Below are 24466 nucleotides of genomic sequence, written 5' to 3' on the forward strand. Positions count from 1 at the left end.
ACATCCATCTACTTTTACCTTTTGTTTCCTGTTACTGAGCCAATTTTGGATCCAATTCACCACATTTCCCTGTATCCCATGGGCTTTTACCTTTCTGACCAGTCTGCCATGTGGGACCTTGTCATATGTCCCTCTGGTACATCCTCTCTCGTTATGTTTACCTTATCCAATATTTCACACCTCTCCTCTTTAACTACTATGTCCGGATCATTCTTTGTGAATATGGAGACAAATTATTCATTTAAAACCCTACACACATCCTCTGCTTCTACACACAAGTTACCCTTATCATCCCTGATAGGTCCCACCTTTTTCTTCGCTATCCTCTTGTTCTTAATGTACTGATAAAACATCTTTGGGTTTTCTTTAATCTTACTAGCTAATATTTTTTCATGCCCTCTCTTTGCTTTCCTTATTTCCTTTTTTACATCATCCCTGTACTTTCTATACTCCTCTAGGCTTTCTGCAGTATTTAGTTTTCTGTGACAGTCATAAGCTTTCTTTTTCTGCTTTATCTTGCCCAGTATACTTCTAGACAACCAGGGGGCTCTAAATTTGGCAGTGCCACCCTTTTTCTTTGAGGGAACGTGTCTGCATTGTACCCGTAGAATTTCACTTTTTAGTGCCTCCCACTGGCTTGCCACTGATTTCTCCTCAAGTAGTTGTGTCCAGTCCACTTCTGTCAAATGACCTCTTAGTTCTGTAAAATTTGCCTTCCCCCAATTTAAAATGTTTACTCCTGATTTAACTCTATCCTTTTCCATAATAATGCTAAAACTAACTGAATTGTGGTCACTATCCCCAATATGCTCACCCACTGTCACTTCAGTCACTTGCCCATCTTCATTTCCCAGCACTAAATCTAGAATTGCATCCCCTCTTGTTGGGCTTGTCACGTACTGGCTAAAAAAGTTCTCCTGGGCACCGATCAAGAATTTTGCACCCTCTGTGCCCCTCACAGTGTTTGAATCCCAGTTGATGTTAGGGTAGTTGAAGTCCCTTACTATTATTGCCCTCTTATTTTTGCGCTCAGAAATTTGCCTACATATTTGTTCTTCTATCTCCTTTTTGCTATTCGGGGGTCTATAGTACACTCCTAGTAGTGTGACTACCCCTTTTTTATTTCTTAGCTCAACCCATATGGCCTCGATTGATGATCCATTTAGCATATCATCCCTTCTCAACAACTATAATTGATTCTTTAATCATTAATGCTACCCCCCCCCCCCGCTTTTTTATCACCCACTCTATGCTGCCTGAAAACTCTATATCCAGGGATATTGAACTGACAGTTATCCGCCTCTTTAAGTCAGGTTTCCATTATAGCAATGATATCATGCTGCCACGTGTCTATCTGTTCCCTTAGCTCATCTGCTTTGTTTGTAATACTCCTTGCATTGAAGTATATACCCTTTAACCCCATCTAATTCCTGTGCTGAACACTATTTAACCTTTGCCTCTTTTACCTTTCTGAGTCGCTAACTACGTCACTAACTGCATTTCTACTTCCCGTTTCCTGGTCTGAATTTGTCCTATCTGTACCTGCCCTTTGGTTTCTATCCCCCTGCCATACTAGTTTAAACCCTCCCCAACAGAACTAGCAAATGCCCCCGCGATGATATTGGTCCTCGGAGGAGGACAATCCACCTGAGGATGCACCATCATGCGCTGCATCACTCCCAAGCACCAGCACAGAGATTGGCTCTCCACGTGGATTAGACAGTGAGCCAGAGCGATCAGCATGCTGTCAAAACATCCAGCATGAGTAAAAAGGAGCAGGCACTGATGGGAAAGCCCAGAAGACAGCTCACCAGAGGACAAGGTCCTCTCCCAAATCTGGACAGAGATGAAGACTTCAAGGGCCCAGCTATGAAAAGGAAATTGCTTGACACCCGTAATGCCAGGTATTGGAAGGCCTGCTAAAGAGTTTCAGAACCACTGCAAAAAAAATGAAAGAGTCCACTCTCAAGTCTCTGTGGTGTCATCTCGCATTGCATCAGCACTTTGCAGTCTAAGTTGGAGAGTGGGGCCACGTCCAGGGATGCTGCAGCATGCCCTCACAAAGGGAGTCAGTGTCACCAGCCTTTGCAGTTTTGATAGAAGCTCAAATAGCTGCTATGCAGGCTCTGGGCGCCACCTTGGATAGTTGAGTGTCACAGGATAGCTTCGTGACAGCTTCCTGGGAAGCTTGCACAAACTCGCATTGTCCTGTTTCTGTGATCAGAGACCTGCTGCACATTAATTGTCTGGTAGCCCTTCCTATTCACGAAAGCTGCTGGACGGTGTTTTAGTGCCCTAATGGCAACATATGTGCAGTCTATGTTGTTTTGGATGTGAGGGAAGCCAGCCACAGCTGCAGACTAGGAGATGGGGGAGATATCCTCTGGAATGAGCCAGTGTCAAAGAAGTTAAAGGCTGTGGTGACTTTGACAGCAACTGGCAAAGCATGGCTCCGTGGTCCAGCAGGCAGTAGGTCCTGTTGCAGGAAGCTGCGGAGGTCTGCAACAGCTTGGAGAAGCACATCCTCCTGACGCACTGCTCCTCAGAAAGATCCAAGAAACTGATTCTTGGCCAATACACCCTGTGTTCTGGGTATGATCGCCTACGAGCACGCTCCCTTACCTGCTGTCTTTTAAGAGGCCCACCTGCTGCTCATGCTAGTTTCTGAGGCAGCTGCTGCTTCTCTTGCTCCACCTCTTCCTCCATCCAAATGAAACTGGCAATAATGGTGCCCATGAAAAGCAGTTAGAGCTTACTGGGGGTAAGACAAAAAATGTCAGAAAGAAGCACTCTCCTGGCAATCAAGTGCTTCCAGTGACTCTGAGAGACCAATCCCGCTAGGTTTTACTGGTGGTTTGGACACTGGGCGGGACTTATGCAATTTCGCATTAAAATTATGTTGGGTCCTAATGACATCGTAGGATCCCAATTTGCATGTAATCATGAGGCTTCCGCCTGTCTCAGCAGACTAAAAAAACCTGTATGGTTAAAATGGCAGTCGGCGGGAACTAAGTGGTAAGTATTCTGCTGCTCACCCATCTTGTTCCCAACAGGTGGGGTGGGTTAAATTTGCACCTTCTCTCTCGTTAAATTAATTAATTAAGATATGCTGCAGAACTACACCAAGGATTGTCATGATTTTAAACCAATTCACATATAGAACTGAACTTTTAATTTCACTCTTACCAATACACTGCTGTGACATAGAATACTTCTGAAAGATTCCAGAGTTTTATTTCCTTTGACAGTTACCTGATTCTCTTAAAGGGAAGTCTTATAAAAGCTCTGCAACTCTTCACCACAAAATACATAATTATATTTTATTGTTTGTTGGTTCAGTTACATATATAATTAATAGACAGCAAATATAGTTCTGTTGTATTGTTATTGTTATTTCTTAAATTGGATCCAATGTGTTTTTTTTAAAATCCACCTTATATGGGTATATTTCATTCAAACAAAGTGACACCCAACCAAGTCCTTTTATGATTTCTTAGCCTTTTAAGAAGTTTGTACTATCTGCTGAAACTTTTACCATATTAGGATATAGTAGAGTTCAGAGTCGTTTTCTTCAATATTACAACCTGAAATTTACTTCATAAATTCATAAAGGTGGATGATAATTGACCGGAGCTGAGTGCGCCTGGTGAATACATTATAACCGTGGAGCTCCTCCCCATTTAGAAAGAAAGCAAATACAGTAAACATAATCCGCTTTCCCAACAACTACCCCCGGGTTGTTGCAGTTTGCGCACAGTAATAGTTCATGAGTGCGGCTTAATCATCTATGCCAGTCGTTTCAACAGGAGCAGAGAAGTAACCAGAATATTCCAGCCTTGAAGACTCACTCCTCTCAGATCAGATTCCTGGCACTTTCCAGTCCACCCCTTACCTCCCGCGTCACTATATATATATATATATATTTCAGAGAGAGGGGAAGGGGAGTGCAGAATGGCTCAGTTCACCGTTCCAGGCTTTACGATGAAGATTTCTCCGAACCAAACGGCCAACACCGACTCTCTTCCTCCCGGCTGGGAGATCAAGATTGACCCTCAAACCGGGTGGCCTTTTTTCGTCGATCACAACACCCGGACGACAACGTGGAGTGACCCGAGGATGGAGCCGCAGAAGGTCAGTGCTGTGTCCCCGGGGCCCCCTTTGGGTTAGAATCCATATGGGAGATTCAGAGTCGCTCCCCTTTTATAGGTGCGATTCTGTTTCTGAGTACCATTTGAAAGGGAGTGTGGTTTTTTTTGGGGGGGGGGTGGGTGGGGGACAAGTTGTTAACGCGCTTTTATGAAGATTTATTTCAGCATGTATTGCAGGGACGTTCACTAATGTAAGCACAGACTGCAGTGCGAGTGTTGTGCTTGCTCTGATTAATACAGTAACCTTTCCTCGGTGCAGCATACACTCCCCCCAAAAAAACCACAGCACGGAGGTTTTCTGCCAATTTCTACACATTTTCAATCATTGTCACAATAATCGAGTTTGGCAAAACGGGAAGACATTTCCTTCTGCGAAGAATGATTGTCTATTTAAAAAAGTAAATGTCTTTTTTTGACGCCTCGAGTATACTGTAATTTTGTGGAAATTAAATTAAAACAATATTATACAAGTCTATTAAAGTTAGCCAGAAACAAGATGGCATCCTTCTAGTTTCAGAGATTAAGATTGTGTTTTGGATGACGCACTGCAGTCCAATCTGATGAAGCATCGGCTGGTTAACCTTTAACTCTCACCCTTAGTAAGGTTTATTTAAAGCTATTATCATTGCATCGTTAAATGTACAGCTTGCGCGTTGGTGGAAATTAGCACGGTTCACTTATATAATCCACGAAATAGAAAACTAATTTTAAAATAATGACCCCTGAATGAGATTATGCTGGTACATTTGAGATTATGTTGAACTCGTGAAGTGTCTGGTTCGGTTTGGTTGGACTCAATGGAGCCTGGCAGCTGGCACCTTGTTTAACTGACTGAGCCAGTTGTCAGGAGAAAGTTTGGAGACATTGGGGATCTTGTGGAGCTGCACAGCTGTCAGATGTTAAAAATGGTGCTATGTTGGTGGTGACATCCAACATAGCTGGTAGACATATAGTGAAGTTTCTACCATGTGAAGTAAGCAACCAGAAATTTGAAGTGTCTTTCACATATGCAAAACGAATGATCCTACTTTTGTATCCACCTGCAAAATCAGGAGGAACATTAAATAAATACATCCAATGAGTACAAGATAAAGCTGAATTACTTACAAAAATTAAAACAAGAGACAATGGATTTTAATGTTATATAGATTTGAAGATTGTGACTCTTAAATAGCCAGGAAAAGTGCAGTTTAGCTTAATTGATATTGCTGCCTAAGAAAAGCTGTGCAAATTATTGTTTCCATTGTCACAATTAAATGCTCATAACTAAAAACATATTGAGAATGAGCAAAGTTGTGAATAAGCAGTTGATAGAAAAATAGTTACTCTTTTGGAGTTGTATAAACATTTCTTAAAATATATATTTTTAAAGTAATGGTACCTGAATAATTCTGTGATAACCTTTATGCTGAAGTTTGTTCTTTACAAAATATTCCACTATTTTTCTCCTTGAAGGATATTATATATTCTCTGACAACTGGGAGGGTGGTACACTTTGGGCCATCAATACCTTTATGACCGCAATCTTTGAGTTCTACAGGCAAAAGGCACTACTCAAACAGGATGAGCTGGACAGTATCAGGTTTTCCTACCCTTGAGGTGTAAGGCATTGCTTCAGTGTGAAATGCTGCATAATGGCTCCGATGAGAGTGAACTGAACTGCACTCTCATCAGTTCTGGTGGTAGGTGTGCCTGAGGTTCAAACTTTGACCTGATTGGGAGTCATGTGCTGAGCCAATTGAGCTATTGGTTTAGGGAAATCCTACTTCTAAAGCACCTTAAACATACAGGTATTACTCTTTGATTTTCATATCTAAAAGTAGCCTGAGATCTACTTTGGAAAATAGATGTCATACAAATTTCATTTAGCTTATGATTCCTTTGCTAGTGTTAGCTCCATATTGGAGCAATCGACTCTAATCCTATGTCTTGTTTTTCTCTCTATCCTTTAATGTTTTTCTTCAAGTCTGATCTCTCTTAAATGTCACAATTGACCTCGATTCATTTGTCACTTATGGTAATGCCACAAGTTCATATTCTAAAAACCATTTGGGTGAAAAAAATTCCATTGGGTGAAAACCTACTTTGTGCTTCTAGTAATTTAATGAATTTTGGAGGTTTACAGGTATAAAAGTCTGTTAAGCAACTCTATGGTTGACAGCACGGGGACCACCAAAGTGACTAACTGCAGGGTGTTAGGGGAAGGAATCTCCTGTATGATTCCTAAAAGACTGAGTCATTGCTCTCAGCTTATAGAGAGACTAAAAGGAGACACTTCCTCAAAGGGAGCGAAAATTGAAGTTGAACAAATTTGGACCACTCTCAAATCTAGTGGCTGATTCAAAGGAACAGTGGGAGAGGCCTGGGAGGCAGTTAGCCTGCTGTTATTGTTGAGAGTGGTGAAGGGAGCCCAACGAGATATAACTTACAGAAATATGGGTGCAAGTGCAGAATTAAAGTTTACAGCAACAATAACAATGCCATGCAATTATATAGTGCCTTTAACATAAAAGTGTCCCAAAGCAATTTACAGATCGAGGCAGATAACGTAACTGATGGTGAGCTTTGAAGGGAGAAATTAAGAGGTGGGACCATAACCTTGGTCAAAAAGCTGAAGAGAGAAGTGGAGGTGTTTAGGGAAGGTGTTTCAGACAGCAAGATGGAGGATGCTGAAGGCTCGACCACTGTTGGTGGGGTGAAAGGAGTGGGGGGAAGCACACAAGCTAAAGTTTGAAGACCAGAGGGTGCAGGATAGACTATTGAGCTTGAAGAGATTGCAGAAATAGGGTGGGGTGAGGGGCATAGGAACAGGAGTAGGCCATTCAGACTCTTTAGTCTGTTCTACCATTCAGTGAGATCATGACTGATCTGTTACTCAACTCCATTTAACCGCCTTTGTTCCATATCCCTTGATACCCTTACCCAACAAAAGACTATTAATCTCCATCTTGAAAATTTCAATTGACCCAGCAACCACAGCCTTTTGGGGCGCGAGTTCTAGGTTTCCACTACCCTTTGTGTGAAAAAGTGCTTCCTAATTTCACTCCTAAATGGCCTAGCTCGAATTTTAAGATTATGCCCTCGTTATGGATTCCTCCATCAGAGGAAATCGTTTATCTACCGTATCAAATCTATTTATGATTTTAAACACCTCGATTAGATCACCCCTCAACCTTCTAAACTCAAGGGAATACCAGCCAAGTTTATGAAACCAGTTTTCATAATTTAACCCTTTAAGACCTGGTATCATTGCGGTGAATCTGCAATGTGCCCAAAACTGAATGCCGTACTCCAGATGGGGTCTGACCAAGGCTCTGTACAGCTGAACTTCCCACTGTTTGCTGATTTACCCATTAACAGCTCAGCCCAGTGAGACTTTGAGGGATATGTAGATGAGGAGAAAGATTCTAACTTTAATGCGCTGGAGACAGGGAGACAATGTAGGTCAGTTAGGACAGGGCGAGCAGGTGTTAGTGCGGTACAGGATATGAGCAGCTGAGTTGTTGACAAGTTGGAGTCCAAAGTACAACAAAAAATTATCAAAACAATGATATACAGCATAAAGCATAACATGTATAACTTCAGATATTGCACTGTATGAAGTACATGCTCGTGATAAATGACAGTGCAATCTGTAAGTGCTATTTGTACATTGAACTTCATTGTGAGATAATGCTTAAAATCTAACTAAGCATTGACATCATTTCTTTGGAATGAGTGAATCTTAAAGAAAGAATTTCATTCAGGACATCCATGCTCTTGTCATTACCATTCAACATAGGAGCAGCAGTTAATATCTTTAGAGGTGCATGATGCGATGCTTCAGAAATGTTGCCTTGTCTTGCCAGTTTCCAGCAACAGTATGTCTAATGGCCCAGTGTAAAATCTTAGCTATCACCTGTCTAACAACATTTATATTGCCATTGTACCATGTGAAGACAAATACATTTTGTTTTTTTATCTGCTTGGTTTACACTAAGAATCATAACATTGTTTATCTGCACTTTTATAATTGTATGTTGCTAAAGCTGAATATGAACAATAAAGAACATTGTGCAACATAATGGTATTATTATCCCAGAGTCAGTCTGCATACCTTAAAATACTGCAAGTTTTCTATTCTTGTGAGATATTTAATTTGTCCAAATCAGATCACAATTGCTTTACATGTCAGTTTGAAGCATGTTTACTACATATTATTTTCCACAAGAAGTTAATAAACACAGTGTCTGATCAATCTTCATGCTTTTAAATTGTTTTCAAATAGACCCACATGACAGATACTATGTGATGAGGGTACAGCATTAAAACATATAGGAAGGATTGATTAAAAGTAATAGAAAATGGATTGGATTTGTAATATAATTCTCAGACATTTTTATTTATATTTTGTCACAGTTCAAGCGTTTTCAGTATTCAGAATTATTTTTTGTAGTTGGGTTATTTATTGGCACCTTTGAAATAATATTGCTTTTATATCAGGTTACAGCAAAGATTAAATAGTAGTGCTGAAGCGTGCCCTCTGTACTTTCTACTTCTAGGAAAGACAAGCTTTTTCCAATGGTCCATATCCATCAGGATATCCCCAACCATCACAAGATGTCCCAAAACAGCAGCACGGAAAGGAATTCGGCTCTGCCGGCCCTCAGCTTCGTCCCGGCTACATTCCCATCCCAGTAATGCATGAAGGAGTTCCTGAACATTATCAGCAAAAATTACACCATTCACCTCAGCAGCCAGACTTGCAGAGACTTAAAACTGAAGGCCGGCCACACTCCCCTGTACGGGCACAGTCTCCATCCAGGCTCTCAGCACGAGCTGAGTCACCAGCTGGGTCTCCATTAGAAACCACGCAGTCAGATAAACAAAGTGGACAAGCATCAACAGCTGCCACTATCCAGGCTCCTGGCATGCAAGGGTCAGAGGTAATTTGTCTATTTATCTCAAGATATGAAGTTATTATGAAATTACTGTCACATACTAGGTCTGAATGACAGGACTAGTCAGAGTTCTGTAAGAAATGAAAGAAACAGATAAATGATGTAGCCAATAAACTAAAACCACCTGAACTAATATAAAATTTACATGTAATTTACAAAAGTTTTGTTTTATCTGTCTTAAACTGAAAGTGAAGATTACTTTGATGTGTTACAAGGTACATTAAAAAGAAGTCACTTGTTTCTTCCAAAAAGCTAATTGTGGATTTATTTTTGGAAGTGTCTAACATGTTTTGAGTCTAAAAATAGCCAACTCATGATGTGATATTCTTGCCTTTCTTCTATTTGCTTCGAGTCACACCATGTTCCCGTTAAGAGTTTTACATTCTTCTTTTGCATTTTAGTAGCTATATTTTAAATTGAAATAATATAAATCTTGTAAAGGCATATAAATAAACATCAAAAAGTGAAGAAAGTGTTTATTTTAGATTAATATATCAATGTATGTTTTTATCATCTGATTTAAATTAGTCTTTGTTTGGATGATTGAGATGATTACATTTACAGAACAAAACTACATCTAGAATCTTTAATAACAGAGACAATTTTTCTTTATTTCAGAATTCACAGTTCCAAACTAGCCCCCAAACATTTTCTTCTCAGCAACATGGTCGGTCAAGCTTAGGAAGTTCCCAGCTGCCTTCAGGTTATATTTCTATACCTGTGATCCATGAAGGAATAGGAGCAAAGCCAACTCAACAGGTATATCACCCTGCTCACCAGACACAGTACCCAAACCAGCAAACACAGCACCCAGTGCAACAGGCACAGTACCCAACCCAACAAACACATCACCCAGTGCAACAGGCACAGTACCCAACCCAACAAACACATCACCCAGTGCAACAGGCACAGTACCCAACACAACAAACACATCAGCCAGTGCAACAGACTCAGTACCCAAACCAACAAACACATCACCCGGTGCAGCAAGCACAGTATCCAACCCAGCAAGCATATCATCCTGGCCAACAAGTACAGTACCCTTCCCAGCCAACACAGTACACAGTCCAGCCAGTTGCCTACAAGGTTTCTCCTGAAGACTGGGGAGCAAACAGAGCTGGGGCACAATCACCATTAAGAATGGCTCAAAGGGAAGTATCAAGTCGTGAGAGCTCTCCAGCCCGGATGCCTTCACAGGCTCGACCGCAGTCACCCATCTGGGCCGATACAGGTGTGGACAGACCACAGGTAAGTCAGTATGTTTTTGATAAATGTGAAATTGTTTGATTGTATAGCAATATTAATGGACTTCGGCATATTTGAGACAAAGCCCATTTTTTTTAAAACAGGAAGTGAAACTAACAGGAAAAGGTTGAACATGTTACTTATATATGCATAGACTGTATAACAAACTGGAAAAATGTCAGTTGTCTCTGCTGAGAAATCAGTCCAGTTAGGAGACAGTCAGCTACAACCTCACCAAGAAAATTAAAAGAATCCATGGTGGAGTGAACTCCTTAAACATGGGATTAGTGCATTGATCGGACCTCATTGTTTTTGCAGTCAGCTGCTTGATCTCCAGTAGCGATTGTTGTATCTCAGTAATAGGAACTGCACCAGCTCATAACATGATGTACTGAAACATGGGTAAAACTACAACATTGTGCAACTGTTGTTATATCTAATATTTGATATATGAGAATTCATAGTCTGTAATTATGGAAACTGTAAATGCAAAGAAAGAAAATAAATTCTTGCACTTACATACTGTCACATCACGTTGAAACTTTTCAAAGCACTTTGCATCACAAGTTACTTTTGAAGCGCACTTGAGATTCTCAAAGCTATCTAAGCTGCTTGGGGGCTCTGTACAAGAAACGAAGGATAGCTATTAGTGAAAACTTTAAGGCTGGAAAGGGGTTACAAGCAGAATACCCAGGAGTCAGTATTGGGACCCTTGCTATTTTTAATGAACTACTTGGATAGGGTGTCATCAGCGAAATCTCCAAATGTGCAGATGATACAAAATTGGAAGTCGTGCAAATAATAAGAAACAATCAACCCTTAGATTTAGGAGAATTCATCTTTTATGTAACAGGGCCACTAGTTGGCAAGCGCAGTTCAATGCTGAGAGAAAGACAATATGTGTTACATGGAACAATTATATAGTGTGTTAAACAACAAAAATATATGGGCATTTGTGCATTAGTCTGTGAGCACGTTAATCACCATCAATTATGATGCGATCGCGTTGGAAATGGTAAGTTTTGTTTATTCAGGTTGGCCATGCGCACCTTCACCCCATCTCGGCTGCCAACCCGCTACCATTTCAAAATTGAGTCCATAGTCTCTGAGTCATACAGACCACAAAGATCCCAGATTCAATCCTTGATCTGTGTCTATCTCAGCTGAGCAGCAGTAGGAGCATTACAGGTCAAGAGGTTATGTTGTTACTGTGTAAGGTGTACAAGATGTGAGTTAGATCCAACTCACTTTACTGAATAAGAAGGATATTATTGCACTTAAAAAGTTATTGTAAGTTTCAGGAATCCTAAGTTATCAGGAAAGGTTAAATAAGTTCAAATTGTTGTCTTCGAGAAAAGACTTCAAGGTGACCTGAATGAAGTTTTGATAATTATAAAGAGGTTTGACAAAGCTGATCCAGACAAATTATTCATGATGGTGAAGGTTCAAATATTAGGGGTCACAAGTTAAAAATCAAGACGTTGGAAGTAAGAAAAGAAAGACAAGACAAAATTGTTTTATCTAAAGTGTAAGGGACTTGTGGGATAAGTTAACAGGGAAGGCCACTGAAGCAAATGGAAATGATTCCAAGGATGGATTGAGGAATATGGTGAGAAGACAGGTAGATCTGGATGGGCTTGCTGTGTTCAGTAGCCTTTTCCTATATGGATAAACAGCAATTCATAGCAAGTTGGAGCTATTGCATAGAAAGCTTTAGAAATTACTGGGACATTTTGCACAATGCACTTGAAAGGAGTTAACATTAATTGGCAAACAGTGTGCTCTGGCACCAGTAGATAAAAGCTCAGAAATCCAAAAATAAAAATGCACAAGTCATAAATAATTTATAGGTTGAAGTCGTTCATCTGATCAGATTCCCCAAAATCCATCACAAGTGCCGTCTGAAATATAAAAATAGCAATGAAAGCATAAGAATGTAAAACTACTGCAAATGGTGAGCTAATTACCGGTGTAATTTCTTTCCGCCATTATAGGTTGCCCAGCAACGAGCACAGCATCAGGAGGTACCGAGAGTGCAACAGGAAAGCAAAGCTAGTTCTTTTGGGTCAGAGCGTCCTGCGGCATATATCCCAATTCAAGTCACCAGGCAGCAGCCACATAAGCCTCAGCCTAAACCTGAGAAAGCTGAGAGGAATACTCCATCCCCTGCACAGAGCAGCACCCAGCAAGAAGAGAGCGTTGTCCCTGAAAAAAAGCCTATACTCACTGAAGCAGCTCAAAAGCACCCTGGTCTGATAAAAGTAGAGAAAATTCTTCAGAAAGTTCAGAGGCTTGAGGAAGATGTAAACTTATTTGAAGGAACTGGAACAGATAAGCACTATCTGTTGATTGAAGAATTGCTGACCAAAGAGCTGCTGGCCCTTGATTCAGTGGACCCTGAGGGCCGGGATGATGTGCGACAAGCCAGAAGAGATGGTGTTAAGAAGGTTCAGAACCTTCTAGAAAGGCTGGAACAGAAAGCCAGCATGGGCCCAGAAGCCAAAAGCTTTTCTGAACCTCAGCCAGGAATAACTGAAAAATCAGCTCAGATGGATTATATAGATGGTGATAAAAGGTACACAAAAACCGTTGCAGAAGAATCAAAAATGGAAACTGACCAAAGCGAAGTGAACCCAAGAATACCTGATGCTTACAACATTAAAGATGTTTCTGATAATAATGAACATTAGTCATTTAATATCAAAAGTGCATCTTCCAATTGTTTTTTAAATCGTGTTGAGATGTTTTAAGAATGCATGCCATCAGGAACCTTTTTCATAGTTTTGTGCCCCAATATTATTTATCTGCCATCAATACAGGGAGAAAAAATTATGAACAACAGAAGCTTATTGGTTGAGTCATGCAAGGCTTCAGTAACTTGTAATCTACTTTGAGAAAGAAGCATTCAGTTATGGGTTGTTAAAGAACTGTTAATCACATGCTAAGCACGCCTCTGTGTTTTGCATTGTTTTCTATGTACTATCTCCTTTAAGATTAACCTAGCCAAAATAACATCATGGGCTGCATGATGATGAGTTAGAAAGCCTTATAAAATACCAGAGTACTATTTAAGTTATGCACATTAAATTTTGCCTGTGAAGTAAAAGTGTCAGTTTAGTCACTGTTGGGCACTTTATGAACGAATATGTTGAAATGTAAAAGAGATTGATGGAATATGAGTAGAGCAATATAGATAAAGATTTCTATATTCTACAAAGGAAGCAATAAATTCAGATTGCATTTGCATTGTGTGCACTATTTATGTTTTATAAGCAGCAAGAAGTCAAAGTTAATTTTAAGCGTACATATGTTGCTTCCAAAGAGTAATTTGCTTACCAAAAGTAATGGATTTTAAAATGCAAGAGGTGCGAGGTTATTTTTTAAAAAGACTATAAAAAATATGTTGCGTTCCAATCTTTTCTTTGAACTGCGGTCCACTCGCAGATATTTACTTGATATTTTTGGGCATAAGATCAAGATCATTTGATGATCCATTTTGTTTACAAATGGCATTGACTTCTGCCACGTATCTGACGCCTGCCTATAGGATTGGCAGGAGCAATGCAGAGTGCAGGTCAGTGACATTTGTTTAAATAAAGTAAAATGTTGGCCAGAGTTTAATATCACCAACAAACTCAAAAGAGTCACATGTTAAATATGGGTTTTGGTGAGTAGGATCCTTTAATATATACACTTTAAGTTAGAATATGTATCTGTAGGGCATTGCAGCATCGTCATTATGTTGCAGTTGCGTTGTATTGTAAAATATGCCAATGGTTCAAGGGGTTAAGATGATGGGTCACAAATATTTTCTCTAGCAATTACACAATTTTAGGTAAATTTGAAAGATAAAGGTTATGACACTGATACTTAGTTCTTACTCTGGTTAGCATGTGTAAAAATATCATAACTTTACACACTGTCCCCAGTCTCTTTACTAACTTTCTTAACATGTATATGTGTAAAGAGGTGACAGAGCATGCAACATACTTCAGAAATATTTTGTGGTTAGCAAATATAAACTAATATAATCAAAGACAGAAGTCTGGTGATAAAATGAGTAATAAATCATGGTATAATGAGAGTGCAACTGGAACACTTGGGCCTCGATTTTAACGGAAACCAGACATAGGATTAGTTAAAATGGAGCGGGGGAACTTACCCACTCTTTGCCCGCCTCGATCTGACTGATTGCAATTTTAAATTGCAGGCGACAAGGACACCTGCCCGAAGCCGGCAGGGGTCCTCTTTAAATATGCAAATCGGGCTCCGATGACATTATCGGGGCCCAATCTGCAATTTTAACTGAGGCGTGAGTGGGGGAGCAACGTTGGCTGGAGCAGGAGACAAGAGGCCCAGTAATGTAAGTTTCCTTGTGGGCCAGGAGGATAGTCTGATAAAGATAGAGAAAATTCTTCAGAAAGTTCAGAGGCTTGAGGAAGATGGAAACTCATTGGAAGGAACTCCGGGCCCCAGAAGGAAACCTTGCCCCCACCTATCCATTTACCTTAGTGCCAGGGACTGTTCCCTTCGATCCCTGGCGGTTGCCTCCAACGGACATGATTTTAACAACCAGGCAGCAGTTTCCTGCCGACTTCCCGTCCATTTTGGTTGGGAATTTGGCAAACAGCATGCAAATGAGGCCCAGTCATTAAATTCAGCCAAGGCTGCCTACTGCCGCTCGCTTTGCTTCGTTCCCACTCAGGAAGGCCTTTGTTTCAGGTCACAAGATCCCTTTTAATCTGTCCACTCTTAGTAGAAAAGAACAAACAAATAGATGCATGGTTGATAAGTGTACACTCATTTAAAAGTAAAATATATATTGAATTAAAATACCTTGGCAAAAATTGTTTTTAGTACACATATATTCTCAAACAGATGATGCAATGTCATAAATCGCATCAGAATGCATAATCATGCTATTTGCAGGTGATACAATTGTAATGAATTTGGCACGTGGCTCTTCTCCCTTCCCAGGCCAAAAAGTCTTGCCAAAAAATTCTAAATGGAGACAGTGCCTTTTTAAAGAAACCAGCTCTCTTTTTGCAACACACAGCACAGTAATCTTTCCACTTATTCTTCATGCACAGTGGCTGGAGTGATGCTGGAAAACAGAACCAAATGCTCATACACATGACCATTTATGCTACACTGTAAACAGCCCAAACCTTCCATATTTACAATAATGACAAGAACGCAGCTGGAGAAAAAGAGCTCTTTCTAGTCACAATTTATTCTTTTCAATCTGGTTTGATGCATTAAAGATTGTTTTGTTATTCAGCAAAGATCAGAAAACCATATCTTTAAACTGAGTTGTTACAATGATGATTGTGTTTAAAACTATCTATTCTTGCCTACACAACAGGAGTCATTTCATTTCAAAATAATTCATTATAATCTGAAGTGTTTTGAGATGTTTGAGAGATGTGACAATGGACAGTGTAAATGCATGTCTTTTTTACATGAATGCCATCAAGAGAAAGGAGCACAAACCACATCCACAGTATTCAATACTGTCTTCTCTCTCCTAACTTTGGAATGCTTTCTTTTAACCATGAAGAAACTTTAAATATCTTTTTGGCAAACAGCACACTGGTAGGGTTGATTTCCCTCTGTATAGTGCAGAAAATAACGGCAATGGTAAAATAAGAATTGTAAATACTGGAAATCTGAAATAAAAATAGAATTGCCATGTAAAACAGAAAGATGGGTTAACATTTTAGGTGTAGTCTTTCGATGAATTGTTATACCTGAAACATTAAACTCAGATGATGATCAACCTGTTGTGCATCTCGAGAAAAATAAAGGCATCACATTAATGTATGCAAAACTCCCAATATTTTATCTTTAGTCCACATTTCTGTGTCTTATATATGTCGAATAGAAAATATTTGTACCTGCAACATGAAACATTGGTAGTACCCAAATCATATTAGTACTTTATTGAATATAATCATGATTCCGAAGAACAAACCTGCATTTAAATAGCACCTTTCACATCCTCAGGATGTTCCAAAATGCTTCACGGCCAAAGACATACTTTTGAACAGTAGTCATTGTTGTAATGTAAACAAACACGGCAGCGAATTTGTGCGCAGCAAGATCTCACAAACAGCAATGAGTTAAATGACCAGATAATCTGATTTTAGTGGTGTCGAGGGATAAATGTTGGCCAGGACACTGGGAGAACTTCCCTGCTCTTATCTGAATACTGCCATGGTATCTTTTATATCCACTTGAATGGGCAAATAAAGCCTTGGTTTAACATCTCATCTGAAAGATGCCAACTCCAACTGTTCAGCACTCCCTCCCTACTATACTGATGTATTTGACAAGGCTACCATTTACAAATATTAATGTCAGATTGATTTGACATTTTATTCTGATGTTTATCTGACCTTCCACTATTTATGATGCTGTTTTTAAATCGTTTTATACCACTTTGAAAGCTCCAGGCCTAATTTAGTTCTCAATATTTAAATGATTAAGTTGTTGCAGCAACATGAGATTACAGATCTCTGCAGCTTCTCTTGTCATAATGTTAAAAATAACTGAGAACTAGAAAATCTAATTTATAATATGTTTGTCAAATAGTTTTACTTGCACATGACCATCTTTATTTTGCTGACTGTATGCAAAGGTCAGCATGTATTTTCATTTCTGTGTAGAATGCTGTCTCTTTCAAAAATAACATAAAAATCAATAACACACATATAAACCAGTGACCTGTTCTTTTGGAATGAGTTTCAAGTTACCCAAGTATAAGTGTATGTTGGTTCTGTTGATTTTAGTTTCCTATGCATGCACAAAATGTAGGCAAATTTAAAAATACAGCAAACATCTCTTAATGGGAAGATTCATGCAGTAAAGAACTCTTTATTTGATTGTTCCTGTTAAGTAATAAAATATATGGGAAATTTGCCTGCCTGAGGAAATGTTCATGGTCGTAACAACAGAGAGCCTCAAATACAATTGTACTATATTTTGAAAGCCCATCAATTGCAAGATGTGGATACATTTATAAATAGACTCACCCTCAGTATCTGCCAAATTTATTTCCATAAACATTGTTTACAGTAACAAACAGTTAGAAGTGAAATTCATAGGTACTGTGTTATTTGGCATCTTGAAGCAAACTTTTTGACTGAATGACTCATTTTATAGGAACAGGTTCTTCCAGACGCCTGTAAGTGTATATTATGTATATCAAAGTTGTTATAAAAGCACTTTTTCTGTATGTGCACTTAAGTAACACCAAAAATTTGCATTAACTCCTGTTATGGATTCTGTATGCAATGCTGCTATGTCACATAAAGTAACTGGTACAATGTATAAATGTAATAAAGCTATGTCGAGTGGAATGCAGGGCGTGAGTTATTTTTAGACACACAGGTCTAATGGAAAGTACTGGAACATTCATGGAGCCTCTGTAACAAATGCCTTTCCCTCCCTTCCCCTCTAAATCAGTGCTTCATGAACTGGAAATATTTTCTGAATCAGTATATAAATAATTAGTGGCAAATTAAACTTCAAATATATCCAACATTTACCTAGCTTATATTTTTTACAGTATAAGTAGATTCAACAATCTACTAGAAATCATTATAGTAATTACATAACAAAGAATTTTAACTGCAGGAGTTTGCTGCAGTCTGTGACTAACATTTGCTAAAGTTTGACTTGTTAGACCAGGACAGATTGTTCTGCAGTTTTCAATAAGTAATGTGATACATGGAAAATTAAACTATTGACAAAGTTAATATTTTATAAAAGTATTACATAATTAATTTGGGGTTTTCAATCCTTTATAAATAAAAGATTTTGGGTAGTTTCTGACAGGCTAGAAAATAATCCATGCCCAGAAAAAAATGTCACTGTCAGCACAGTGGGGAAATTAAATTCGAGTCACACAGAGCCTCCTCTCACTCTAGGTGAAGAGCTGCAATGGCAGAGGCCTGGCAGCAAGACACTTGCAGCCCTCTGAACTAGGAAATGGCATAAGATCTAGGAAAGCATCCAGGAATCCTTTTTGTTAATTTTATATGGGAGGGGGAAGTCTCAATAGTTTGCTGCCAATTTATATTGTCAGTTAATATTGTAACCAAAGGAGCTTCTTTATGAAGTATGGAGACATATACGGGGGTAATTTTAACCTAACTCGCAGGGTGAGAAAGCCACAGGATCGGATGGAATGCTGATTTTACACCACTCCCAATACTATTCTCCCTTGACTTCAATGGAGAGTAAAATTGGGCAGAGTGTAAAACCAGCATTGCACCCGACCTCGTTAGTTTCCCGACCGGTGAGTTAGGTTAAAAATTGCCCGATTTTTGTCTCCATTGCACCCCTAAACAAGCATAGAGGGTATAATGGAGCTGAAAACTCAGTGGAGATCAGTAATGCTGGACCTTCCATTTTTCACTTGCAGTAGCCATTTAAATTGGTGCACAAGCCCCTGGCAGAAAGAGATGGGATAAATGGCATCAAGATAATGTAACTTAGGCATAGCCATGATTTCGAGGCACAAATCCTGTTTCTACATCGATTCCTAACAACACAATTGCATTACAAACATCCAGGAATGCAAAGCAGCTGCTAAAGGGGAGGCTTTTAAAATTTAATAGGCCAAACAATTGCAAAGTGCAGGTTTTGAAAAAATCTTGTGATTCTCTGTGATTTTTCTAATTCAATTCTTTTTCCTAAAAGTTGGATGAATTTTTCACCGTTCCCTCCCCCACCCCCCGCACTCCACCCATGGGGCCTCTTCTCTTTAAGTGGTGCATCTACATCGCAATTTTCCAGTGCCTGCACTTCATTTTTTATGCCAGCTTCCTGCAACAGCCCCAAACTACAATGAGAGCTATGAATAATTATGCAAATGAGATCACCTGGGAAAATTGCACGCTTTTAGCACACTACACTTCTGGCTAAATTTGCACAAGTTCTTAACCATTCTACGCTGAATTTTTGCCAAAACAAAAAAACTCATCACCTAGTTCAGTACAGCTACCATGAGAATGGATTGTATTCTTTTACAACTAGTGTAATATAATAAGGAACCCAGAGCTACAATATTATAAATAAACATATTGTTACATTACCAAATGCAACTAAATGTAGCCAACATATTGGGAGTATCCTGATTCCTGTGACAAAAATGAAATATTTTTGTCTAATTTTGGCTTGGTAGCTGTCCTTTTAAATCCAGTCACAACACATAAAAAGTTTTTTAGCTAGCTACAGTTAAATTGCATGTCCCCAACCTAAATTGATACAAATGTTGTACGGTTTGTTCCATTGCCTTCAAGGTTAAAAGCTTGAGAGAGGAATCAAGTAATATAATTCAAACATAAACAAGGTTGACATACAGTCCATTTTTAGAATTGAATTACTTGAATTCAAGGAGCCCCAGGAATCTGTTGCAGGGGTATTAAAGAGGAGAACATTGGAATAGTTGAGTCTGGAGGTGACAAGGGGCATGAATTTGGGTTTCAGCAGAAGATGGGTTGAAGCAAGAGCAGAGATGGGCAGTGTTATGGAAGTGGAAATAGGCAGCTTTTTGATAGAGAGGATATGAGGTCAGAAGCTCAGCTCGGGGTTGAATAGGACACCGAGGTTGAATAGGACGCCGAGGTTGAATTGGACGCCGAGGTTGAATAGGACGCCGAGGTCGAATTGGACGCCGAGGTCGAATAGGACGCCGAGGTCGAATTGGACGCCGAGGTTGAATTGGACGCCGAGGTTGAATTGGACGCCGAGGTTGAATTGGACACCGAGGTTGTGGACAGTCTGGTTCAATCTGAGATGGGTGGCCGAGGATGGTGATGGGATTGGTAGCAAGGATACAGAGATTGCAGTGGGGGCCAAAGACGATGACTTCAGTCTTCCTAATGTTTAACTGGAAGGAATTGCAGATCATCCAAGACTGGATGTCGGAGAAGCAGTTTGATAACAGAGAGGCAGTGGAGGGGTGGAGACGGGTGGTGAAGCGGGCCGTAAAATGGACGGCTGATCTAATCCTATCAGATTCCCGCGTGAAGGGACTAGGTTAATCTGAGTACAAGTGATCGTGGGTCACTCCTTGATTTTCTCCCAAATAGCCTTAGCCCAGTGGTAGCAATCTCGGCTCTGAATCAGAACATTGTGGGTTCTGGTCCTACCCCAGAGACTTGATCACAAAATCTAGGCTGACATTTCAGTGCAGTACTGAGGGAATGCTGCGCTGTCAGAGATGCCATCTTTCAGATGAGACGTTAAACTGAGGTCCAGTCTGTCCTTTCAGATGGACGTAAAAGATCCCATGGCACTATTTCGAAGAAGAGCAGGGGAGTTCTCCCCGGTGTCTTGGCCAATAATTTTTCCTCAACGAACATCACTGAAACAGATTATCTGGTCATTATCACATTGCTGTTTGTGGGACCTTGCTGTGCGCAAATTGGCTGCTGCATTTCCTACATTACAATGGTGACTATACTTCAAAAGTACTTAATTGGCTGTAAAGCGCTTTGGGGCATCCTGAGGTTGTAAAGTATGCTATATAAATGCAGGTCTTTTTATCTTTCATTGGCAGAGGCATGTGATAACATTACTTACCTGCTCTTTTGCCTTGGAAAAAAGTATGGAGCAAGCCTAAAGGCGGAGAAAAAGTAATGAAAAAATCAGATCAAGTAAATGAAATCGAACTTTGTGCCAAAGGTCTGTGTTTTACAAGCATAGTACAAAATGAAGCAAAGGATTACTAACACTCTTTGAGAGTAGGCCTATTCCATACTCGCAATTGAAATGCTCTTTCTCTTTCACTTCAGTGAATACTTAGTGGAATTCTGCAACCACTCCTGTGTAAAACAGAGCTGTATACATAATTATTTTTATTCCTGATTTTGCCCACTTTATCACTTTAGTTCAGTGAGAGATGCTTATGTTGCTCAACATTAGCCAAGTAATAATTAATATCTTGCACCGATGCCGCAGATGGAATACTCTTGTTAATATTAACATCCATTGAGTGAAATTGAACATCACCCAATTTATTCCAATCCTCCTTTTTGTTGAACTGTAGCATTGTTTTATTAATTACTAATAACAGTAGGCATTAGAATCATAGAATCATAGAAGTTTACAACATGGAAACAGGCCCTTCGGCCCAACATGTCCATGTCGCCCAGTTTATACCACTAAGCTAGTCCCAATTGCCTGCACTTGGCCCATATCCCTCTATACCCATCTTACCCATGTAACTGTCCAAATGCTTTTTAAAAGACAAAATTGTACCCACCTCTACTACTGCCTCTGGCAGCTCATTCCAGACATTCACCACCCTTTGAGTGAAAAAATTGCCCCTCTGGACCCTTTTGTATCTCTCCCCTCTCACCTTAAATCTATGCCCCCTCGTTATAGACTCCCCTACCTTTGGGAAAAGATTTTGACTATCTACCTTATCTATGCCCCTCATTATTTTATAGACTTCTATAAGATCACCCCTTAACCTCCTACTGTCCAGGGAAAAAAGTCCCAGTCTATCTAACCTCTCCCTATAAGTCAAACCATCAAGTCCCGGTAGCATCCTAGTAAATCTTTTCTGCACTCTTTCTAGTTTAATAATATCCTTTCTATAATAGGGTGACCAGAACTGTACACAGTATTCCAAGTGTGGCCTTACTAATGTCTTGTACAACTTCAACAAAACATCCCAACTCCTGTATTCAATGTTCTGACCAATGAAACCAAGCATGCTGAATGCCTTCTTCACCACCCTATCCACCTGTGACTCCACTTTCAAGGAGCTATGAACCTGTACTCCTAGATCTCTTTGTTCTATAACTCTCCCCAATGCCCTACCATTAACGGAGTAGGTCCTGGTCTGATTCGATCTACCAAAATGCATCACCTCACATTTATCTAAATTAAACTCCATCTGCCATTCATCGGCCCACTGGCCCAATTTATCAAGATCCCGTTGCAATCCTAGATAACCTTCTTCACTGTCCACAATGCCACCAATCTTTTAGCAGGTTGTATCTGAATGAGGACCAGCACAAGGTCATATAGTTCTTTATGCAGAACATGGAATCTGTATCTGCTGTATGTTGAGAATTTGCCAATTATTTGGCATTAATATCTTAAATGAGCATTTAATGATAAATACTTATAATTCTTACAAGATAATGAATAATCAATAAGCTTGTTATCGCAATTTTACAAAATGTTCATTTTTTACTCACATGTAAGACCAACAGATCTTCTGGGATTTTTAGCAGCACTTTTAACAGCACATAGATCCAAAACATTTTGTAAGTCTTGTAAAACTTCAGCAAATAAAAGTCTAGTTTGTTTATATAACAAAAGGGAGAAGGGAGCTAAATGCAGTACTGTAACACAATCTTGGGTTTCAGGTGACTTCCATCAATCACTTATGTTACAGTTGCATAGTGTTCAACGAATATTTTCATTGTGAATAGGCATTGCTTTAGAATTCCTGTTTACCAATCCAATGTATGTTCGTTTAACCTTTTCTCTTTTTCTTCTTTTCTTGCCCTTTCTTTTTTGCGTTAATTATCTCCCACTGGGAAAAGGGGGTGAGGGACTCTTAACACTAAAAGTTGATTTTCCAGATCTTGTAATGTTCCACTTAGCAGCCCAGCTGTAAACTAAAGCATGGGCATTCACATTTAAGAGTGGATTTTCTTGTCCCAGCATTGAGACAGCAGGGACTGAACAAACGATGAGCTGGCGATTTTGAGATAGGCTGGGATTGCACCACTTTCTGAGTTTAACCAATTTAAATATTGGGCTTGACCCTGGGAGCTCGCTAATGGGATTTCCAGCAGCAACTGTTAAAGGTCTGCTGCTATTATTTAAAGGGAGGTTGCTTGGTGTTTGGGTAAGCATCAATATAATGCTGGAACCCTTCTAATTTAATTGAGCTTAAGAGAAGAAAGAAGAAGAAAAAGAGCAGCTCTAGTGATAGCAGAAAGGAAGGATGTTCTCTTTGGGGCAAAAGGGAAGTCTCTTCCCGAAGGAGCAGTTGCCATTGCATGAAGGAGTCTCCAATACCCTCAGCTACTAGAAGTAGAAGAGGAAAAAGTTTGGCAGCTTCAGGAAGACTGATAAGATAAAACTACTCGGCACTTACCTACATAAAGTATTTGGGCAAAGTTCACATGCCAGAAAAGGTTTTCCTTCAATCTGATGCAGCTTGACTGAGTCCACATGCAAAGCACACAGATACCCTTTCAACTCTTTCCCACATTTATGCTCATATTACCACAGGGCAAATCTGTTGAGTTGTGCCCACAAAGCAAACTTCCAACAAAACTTAGGTCCACAATACATGTTAATTGACTCCATGCACAACATAGCAATCAGGGTGGGCACTTTGCTATGAGCGTCTTGGCTCTTCAAACTTCCAGCAACTCTATACTATTTATCGCTTGCAGGGCAAGATGGCATATAAGAGGCAGGAGCAAAGTTGCATGAAAGGAGTGTCCCACAACTTAAGGCCCTTAAGCAGTTATAAAGACACCGTTCTTGAAATCCTGAGGCCATAATGAGTAGGGAAGGGTAAAGCGAAAAGCCTCCGCCAAACTCAGGGCAAGCATCATCCAACCCTTTTGTCCGGTTCCCTTTCTCACACTGTCCGACAACGGCAACACTACAACCACACAAACATCACTTCTTGCAATGTGAGCGCTGTTTAACGATGTATCTTTGAACCAGCATTCCAACCATTTGTCTTTTTTGTATTATTGTAAACCTGAAAGAGCAGCCTGCCAGCACTGCCAGTGACCCAGAACAAAGCAGCGCCCCGTGCCCCCTCACCAGTGTTTGCAAGCACCTGTCCAGCTACACGCATTCCAAAGGATACAGTTATTGGGCCTGAGGAGATAACTCCAGGTGAGTCACAGTGCACAGGTGAAGAGAAGAAAATGGTGATGGCAGAGGAATATCAGGAACCTGGATTGTCACATGGCTACCATCAATGAGCTTTGGGAAATGCAGCAGAGTGGTGACATTGGGAGGTCATGACATGCTGATGTTGCTATTCAGTGGAAAGGAGATGAAAGATCGGGCCGTGATGTCCAATACATCAGTCACCTGTTGACACATGTCGACAGCCCATTGGCTCATACTGCA

At 39.9% G+C, this 24466-nt stretch overlaps 1 protein-coding gene across 1 annotated transcript; it reads left to right on the top strand.

The window, feature by feature from the left end:
* The first annotated feature begins 3719 nt into the window (after positions 1-3719).
* On the top strand, positions 3720-17694 carry bag3 (BCL2 associated athanogene 3). The gene is made up of 4 exons (XM_068002245.1): positions 3720-4131; positions 8690-9073; positions 9707-10336; positions 12328-17694. Exons 1-4 carry the CDS (start codon positions 3952-3954, stop codon positions 13021-13023), a joined length of 1890 nt encoding a protein of 629 aa, XP_067858346.1. The 5' UTR covers positions 3720-3951; the 3' UTR covers positions 13024-17694.
* Positions 17695-24466: the final 6772 nt, after the last annotated feature.

The sequence above is a fragment of the Heptranchias perlo genome, chromosome 21 (genome assembly GCF_035084215.1).
Source record: "Heptranchias perlo isolate sHepPer1 chromosome 21, sHepPer1.hap1, whole genome shotgun sequence".
Taxonomy (NCBI): Eukaryota; Metazoa; Chordata; class Chondrichthyes; order Hexanchiformes; family Hexanchidae; genus Heptranchias; species Heptranchias perlo.